The sequence below is a fragment of the Stigmatopora argus genome, chromosome 8, assembly GCF_051989625.1.
Source record: "Stigmatopora argus isolate UIUO_Sarg chromosome 8, RoL_Sarg_1.0, whole genome shotgun sequence".
Lineage (NCBI taxonomy): Eukaryota > Metazoa > Chordata > Actinopteri > Syngnathiformes > Syngnathidae > Stigmatopora > Stigmatopora argus.
This window is the reverse complement of record NC_135394.1, coordinates 4,959,000-4,966,642: the sequence shown is the minus strand read 5'-3', so window position 1 is coordinate 4,966,642 and position 7,643 is coordinate 4,959,000. Positions and strand designations below refer to the sequence as shown.

The 7,643-nt window shown below is 40.4% G+C and overlaps 1 protein-coding gene across 3 annotated transcripts; it reads left to right on the top strand.

The window, feature by feature from the left end:
* Nucleotides 1-766: 766 nt before the first annotated feature.
* Nucleotides 767-7,632, top strand: dda1 (DET1 and DDB1 associated 1). 3 transcript variants are annotated; one of them, XM_077607621.1, is made up of 10 exons: nucleotides 767-1,154; nucleotides 1,381-1,461; nucleotides 1,545-1,596; nucleotides 3,358-3,419; nucleotides 3,485-6,246; nucleotides 6,816-6,902; nucleotides 7,020-7,111; nucleotides 7,195-7,291; nucleotides 7,377-7,396; nucleotides 7,553-7,632. In XM_077607621.1, exons 1-5 carry the CDS (start codon nucleotides 1,146-1,148, stop codon nucleotides 3,587-3,589), a joined length of 309 nt encoding a protein of 102 aa, XP_077463747.1. In that variant the 5' UTR covers nucleotides 767-1,145; the 3' UTR covers nucleotides 3,590-6,246; nucleotides 6,816-6,902; nucleotides 7,020-7,111; nucleotides 7,195-7,291; nucleotides 7,377-7,396; nucleotides 7,553-7,632. The 3 variants fall into 3 exon arrangements, with proteins under 3 accessions (XP_077463747.1, XP_077463748.1, XP_077463746.1); XM_077607622.1 differs by lacking the exon at nucleotides 7,195-7,291 and having other exon boundaries at nucleotides 6,816-6,894; XM_077607620.1 differs by lacking the exon at nucleotides 7,195-7,291.
* Nucleotides 7,633-7,643: the final 11 nt, after the last annotated feature.

Below are 7,643 nucleotides of genomic sequence, written 5' to 3'. Positions count from 1 at the left end.
GTTGGATTCATGGACGGGAATAGCTGCCCTCTAGTGGCACACAATAAAATTACATTATGTAAATTTAAAAATACATCCGTTTTGCTAAATAGAGGACGATTTTGGAATATGGGTTCAGTTTTTTTCCTGTGTGAATACTGGAAATTATCCAAATAGATTATGACGCATGAAATTCATTTAACAAAAGTATTGTATTGAGGGGGTAAAATTCGCTGTAGAATTATGAACAATTTGAAAATTGCCTGAGAATAGTCATTCTGAGGGGACTGTATGGAATTGAAAGATTGACTTACTTTTGCATGCGCAAAATACATTTTTTAACAGACAAAATATTTTTTTCTGGAACTCGCGCGCACTTTTTTTTTTAGAATTTTCCCACGGAATATTAATCTTGCGCGAATAATTATATGGTGGAGTAATTTTCGTGTATTTATATCTCATTGTGTTCCAAACTGTTTGGAAGAAGGAAAAAAAACTATTTATGTACGTATTTGTTGTTTGGTTAGTTGTTACTTTCTCTATGACTTCCAGACACTAAGAGACGCTCCCAAATTGTCAGCCACTTCTTGTTTGCCGGATAAAGACACGCGTTTCCGGGGCGTGGTCTAAACAAGCACCGATACCGTCATATACGTCATTATGATTTTTCATAATCCAATCCATTTAAAAATCATTCATGATTTAAGACTATTTAGTGGAGAAAATCGCCCACTTTCGGTTCTCTGCTAAGAGCCTACGAGAGAATGACACTGTTTCAAGATGGCTGCCAGTTGCTGACGTCTCCAAGTCCAACTTTTCACATCTAGCTCTCTATACACGTGATATCTACGGATGCCGTCATGCTAGCTCTGGAGCTCCTGAATAACCAGCTCTGCTAATTTATGCTTTTTAAGCGGCTGTTTCTCAGACCGATACACTCCTCCACACGCCGCAATATAGAATGAAAATAGGGTTTTGAACGCGAGTTTTGTGTATGCGTGGCAAGTGCCACCGACTGAAGAGCCGTAATCATCTCTAATTTCGTCAAGCGGTAGGCTATTTGTAACAGTCGTAAACACATTGGCTACTACGACCACGACGTGTACGGCGGAGTCCGGAGCAGCAAACACTACCTTCGAAGCCGGTATTTGTTGTCGCCTGCTGTCATGGAAAAGGTATCTAAAACACGAAATACCAATGCGAAGCTTGTCACTCGCGTGGAGGTCACGTTAACAAACAAATAGCCGCGAGTCGTTTAAGTGTTCATGTTTCACGTCATTCTTCTCATCTCTGAGGTCATTCCGCCGGTATCATTCCTCTTCTAGTGCCCATTGAAATACGTGTTTTGGGAACTGATCATGAAAAAAATAACAATTATCCAATTTTTATCTCCATCTACAGGCCGATTTCCTAAAAGGGCTCCCCGTCTACAACAAAAGCAACTTCAGCAGGTTTCATGCAGACTCTGTTTGTAAAGCATCTGTAAGTACATTTTGTTTTGCTCATCCCTTCATTTACTAAAAAAAATATGGTTGCCGGGGGATTTATTTTGCTCTTCTTTGCAGAATCGGAGACCCTCTGTGTATCTTCCAACTCGTGAATACCCTTCTGAACAGAGTGAGTACTATTGAAATGTCAACATTTGCAATGTCTACACACGTGCTGACTCTAAACAACAAACACACTGCTTAGGCAATATTCTATAAAGTCCCATCTCTTTTCATTCTTACCATCATTCTCAAGAAACCCTGCATGGATCATACCACTTTCATTAAGCCCTACCTATCTCCAAATTATTTTTCATTTCTCATTTAAAAAATAAATAAATCAGTGCCTCTCAACTCCATGACCATCTCACCACCAATACCCTTTACAAACAGGTTCCATTCGGTTTAACCCCCGTTAACCGTTTTCCTCAAAATATTCTCAATCCTTGTTTTCCCCTCAACCTTTTGTGCCATTTCTCAAAATTTCTTTCTGAACCAACTATTTTGTAATCGGTATCACCCCCTCGCCTTACGCATGGGTCACGTCCTATCTGGCCTCCTGCAATTTAAATTTGATTCCCATCCCTTTCCTGCGGCCACTACTCCTTATCATTTACAGTCTCTCCTCCGGTCCTATTATCTGAAAATATAACATCCACTTTCACTGCTACGCAGATAACACCCAGATGTAGATTTCTTCAAAACCAACCTCCCTCCCTTCTACTCTCCTCTCACTGTCTTCCTACAAGACCTAATTTCATGGCTCCAACAAAAAGAGCAGCTCAAAATTAGAAGTTGTTTTAGTTGACACCCCCCCATGCTCATTAATTACAATACCTTGTCTATTTCCATCAACAATTTATCCATTAGTCGAGCTACTCAGGTTAAGAGCCTGGGTGTCAATCGTGACAGGGCGTTCACATTAACGACATCACCACATCAACCGGCTTCCATTTTTGCAATATTCCTCATCTTCACCCTTCTCTTAACCCTTTTTTTTACAATATGGGACTGCATGGCTCAGTAGAAGAGTAGTCATTCCTAATGTCCGATCCAATACGGCTATTTTTGTAGTGGTACTAGTAGTAGTAGTAATTTTGCAATAAGATCGGATGCGATGCAGTTGTAGCGTGAGTTTTCAGTGTCATTTAGGTTTTCGATAGAAGTAAAACAAACCACTAGGCTAGGGGTGGCGAACAAGTTAGACACAAAGTGCCAAAAAATTTTAAACTGAGTCAAAGAGCCAGAGTTTAGAAGCAGTATAAAAAAATTCAATGTGAAAAATTATTTTTGGAAATATAATTTTGGGCTTTTAATGGGCCCTGATGAATTTGAGTGTGTTTTAAGAGAGAATAAAAATAAAAGAAACATGAAATGAGGCAAGGAGCCACACTATCTATATACAAAATATAAGAAGCAAAGATGCATTCGTTTTGGCCGGGAGCCACATGAGGGTCGAGGGCCATGTGTTCACCACCCCTACACTAGTCAGACATTCTGCTGAGTGGGACAAATTCTCTTTAGAAACTTATGATAGCAACGAAGGATTTCTAAAAGAAGGTACCAACAGGGCCCACTTTAAATCTTTCAATATAATTTGTCATTTAATGGTTACATTTGTTTCCCTTTATTTTTTACTGGATGAAAAATTTTGGCAGCACGTAGGCCCAAAGGTGCACACCACAGACTTTTTAGGTTTAGTCCAGACCAAACCAAGTGTGTATAGGCTTTAAGAATCCTCAATCTAGAGAGTCAGACTGCCTTGAAGGTGGCTATACGCGTCATAAAACCATCATCATTTCCAGTGTCCTTGAGTGTTTTGAAAGGCACTTTCAATTGAAATATATTTTTATTACTTTTGTTGTTGTTTGCCTCCTCCCTGCCTTCCAAGTTATTGTCACAGAGAAAACCAACATCCTTCTGCGCTACCTCCATCATCAGTGGGACAAAGAGGTGAGCATGTTGGGAAGTTGCTAAGCCTCGGTGCGCGGTCGCTCATCTTTCGTTTTGACCTACAGAACGCAGCAAAGAAACGGGAACAGGAACAAGGGGAGGGTGACAGCCCAGCGCCGCCGAGAAAGATCGCCAGGACAGACAGCCAAGAAATGAATGAAGACTCATAAGCGTGTGCGTGGGTTTGTGCGCAGGAGATAGCCAGACAAAACAAATTTGAAATCAGAAACGGTATTCCCACTTCACTGATCTCATTAAGCAGGCGTCTAAGAGGGCTTCACTTTGAAGAAGTAAAGGAAATCCACACTTTGAAACATTCATAACCACTCCTTGACAATTTGAGAGCCGGGGCGTAGATGCCATTTGCCGTTGGGATATGTGTACTGTGTAACGTATGTCTGTGTGCATGCCCAGCTGCGCGTGTTGTGCTTTACATGTGGTAAGCGATTTGTTAAAAAGGCAGGTTCGAGTGGGCGAGAGACATGACCAGTCCAGTTTGATAAAGCGTCTCCATTTGACTTTTGTTGCTCATTGTTCAAGTACGGCAATGCGTTTCCTGTCTGCCGAAGTGCCCCGCCCCCTTTCAGATTCCCGGCCCACTCTAACAATGGCGACGTTTGCCCTTACTGTTTGAATTCATATAAGCAAGAGTGCACTGTGAAAGAACGGCATGAAGTAGAAGCGGTGTCCTCTTGTAGTTTTCCAGTGCAGCTCTACATTATGTTTTGGCTGCTTTTTTTTTAATCCATCAAAAACAAAAGCAAATCGCTCCAACCATCTGAGTGAGGTTATTAAGTCAAAGCTTAGTACAAGCTAGGTATGAATTTAATTATAAATTGTAATGGACTACGGTTTGTGTAAATAAATGTCAAATCCATCATTTAATTTAATATGCACTTTTTAAAAAGATATTAGGTACATTGTAAGAAAGAACTACAATTCAGAGAAGCCTTGGTGCAGAGTAGAATTGATCCTGGACGTTAGTGGTTTTTTTTTTTAAATGGCATTTATGAATTATTAGCCTAGAGGCCTTACGACTGGTCAACGTGGTTTGGATCCCATTGTATCCCCGAATCAACTTTTATTTATTTTTTTTAGTTTGCTGATGGGTTTAAAAAAGATTGTTAGCATGCAGTTCTCATCCAGTCTTGTTTCATCATTTCCTTTCTTGCTCATTACAAAATGGAATAAAGATATGTACAGATTTATTTGATGGGGATTAAAACAATGTGGACTGCCATCTTGCTACCCACTGTGTCAATATCCTGTCAGTTTTAGGCACACAAGACCATTTTTATGCTTCTGCTAAGACTGTTCTAAAACACCTGAAGCCTTTTTCCACCCTCTTATGTGTTAGATCAGATGTTTTTCCCCCCTCTAGCTTTGCTGAAATAAAACTGAACTGGCGCCATTTGGGCTGCGTGGCGCTTCTTTCGTCATCCGGCAGATGAGTGGTTAGCACGTCAGGCTCACACTGGGGAACTTGGGTTCAAATCCAGCTCGGTCCAAATGTGTGTAGTTTGCATGTTCTCTAGAGGCCTGTGTGGGTTTTCTCTGGGTGCTTGGGTTTCCTCCCACATTCTAAAGACATGCATGGTAAGCTGATTGGACACTAAAAAATTGCCCTTAGCTATGGGTGTGAGGGTGAATGGTTGTTTGTCTCCGTGTCCTCTGGCCTAGTCAGCTGGGATAGGCTCCAGCACCACCTGTCACCCTAATGAGGATAAAGCGGTTCAGAAAATGAGATGAGACAATGAAGCATTGTCAAGTCATTGCCTTGTCGCAGGCGTAGGGATACGTCATTGCTTTTCACCTATGATTGGCTAGTGGTAGAGTGGAGTAGCCAGAGCTTACGCCTATTGTAGACGCAGACGAGTTAGTTAAGCGCATGCGCAGTAACCATTCCTTTTGGAAAGCCTTTCACACGCTGATGGTCTATGAGCACGCCAACGAGGTAAGGAATAGAGCAATTCACTGGCCTGAATGCGTTTTTATCTGAATGATAAAAGTCAATTGCACATTTGTCTAAGGAAATATGAGGTGTTTCATGAAATGTTTTGTAAAAGGATAGTTCATTCAATTTCAATATTTTCCTAGTGTTCTTGTGCTTCTTTACACCAAAACAAAAGAAATACATGATATTTTGGTTATTTATAGCAGAGCATGGTATAATTTTAATGGTCCGGCGCACTTGACATCTCCCTAGGCCGTATGTGGCCCACGATGCGAAATGAGTTTGACACCCCTGGTATATAGTAAGGCTTTTTTTCTTTAAAAACGACATAGTATAGTAAGGCTTTTTTTCTTAAAAAACGGCATAGTATAGTAAGGCTTTTTTTCCTAAAAAACGACATAGTATAGTAAGGCTTTTTTCCTAAAAAACGACATAGTATAGTAAGTTTTTTTTCCTAAAAAACGACATAGTGTATATAGTAAGGCTTTTTTTCTTTAAAAAAAACGACATAGTATATAGTAAGGCTTTTTAATTTGTAAAAAAGGACCATGTATAGTAAGGCTTTTTTCTTTAAAAAATGACCATGTATAGTAAGGCTTTTTATTTTTTTTAAATGACCATGCAAAGTAAGGCTTTTTATATAAAAAAAAAAAAAACGAACACACTCTTTTACAGCATCAAGACTACAAAAATGGCGACTATAGTACGTCATCTTCCAAACATGGTCATTGAGTCGGGAGGACAAATCACCTCCTATGGGCGTGGTTACGCCCATTGGTGACGCAGGTGCTTAAATTATGCACCTGCGCAGCATCTCGCCCTTTAGCGCAGCCATTTCCATGCCGTCGGTCGAACGACTAGCACCCAAACGAGGTAAGCCCTAGACTAGAGCAATTTACTGGCCTATGTGCATTTTTAACACCCTACCGGGAGATTTTTTTAGGGATCAATTGAGCCAAAACGCCAACAAATCTGTTAGTTTATTGCCAGGTCGAACACACCGTCGACATTTGAAGTATGGGCTCCTTGGCATGTCACTAGCTAGCTTAGCATTAGCCTCACGACATTTGACTTCAAAAGTATTTTGTCCGTATTCTCTCCACTATTGAGTCGTGGGGGAAGACTTAATTTTATCAAACAAAGCCGAGATATCAACGGTCAGTTTGCCAGGTGAAGGTGTGTTGAATGTAATGATAGTTTTCACTGCGATTGCTAAACGCCCTTTTCCAATTTGTAATTCTGTTTTAAACAAAAATCATTGATACCAAAATGGTTAAGCCGACTTTCTCCTAGTTTTTTAACATCAGTCTGTATATTGAATCGCTTTGTCTGGAAAGGGGAAATTAGCACCGAGTACTCACTAACTTATTTTCATTCTTTATCTTGATCATTTACGTTAAGATTTCTCTTTCCTGTAATAATTGTTTGCACTTCCCAAATAGCTTGGTTAAATCAAGATGAAGCTGTTCCCGTGTGTCCAGAACCATGCACACCCTTGAGGGGAGAGGAGACTGGGCCAAGGTATTAAGGTAATACTAATTACCCCCCCCCCCCCCCCCCCCCAAAAAAAAACCACCTAAACCTATCTGTTGAATCTCCAGTCTCTGTATATGATAACTTTTGCTCTATTTTTGTGCATGCACCAGGTCCATGGTGATGTCCAGACCCTGGAGGACCAGGTGATCTTCCCAGGTTGCCCACTTGAAGATGATGCATCGTCTCTGAACTCTGCTCTGAGGTTAATACCGTATTTTCACGCCTATTTGGCGCATCGTTTCTTACGCCGCAGTGTCAGTAACGACTGCTATTTCTGTATTTTAGACCCACAAAGCACGCACTATTTCGTCAGACGCATATGGATTAAGATCAAAATGCGATAGCGCTGGCTACCGGAAGCAACTTATTTCCGGGTTATATTGTAATGTATCCAAGTCAAAACATTCCAATCTCACATTATTTTATTGACTAAAGTTGCAATTTACTAACCCCCTCTTATTTTATAGGTGATGTCCCGATCCCTAAGGTGAGGAGGATTTCTTTTTTTTTTCAATCAGAAATTTTAATAAAAGAGATTTGAGTGTCATTTGTCTTTGTTAAAATACTTGGAGAAAAAGACCCAAGACCCTCGATGGTCTTTTTTTTTCTTGGTGTTTATTCTAAATGTTGCTTTTGTCTACAGGTGGAGAATACCAGCTACGCCAATCAATGTGATCCTAAGTGTGCAAATGTATTTCTTTGAATAAAAATTCTAAAATGTCATGTTGCTTGCA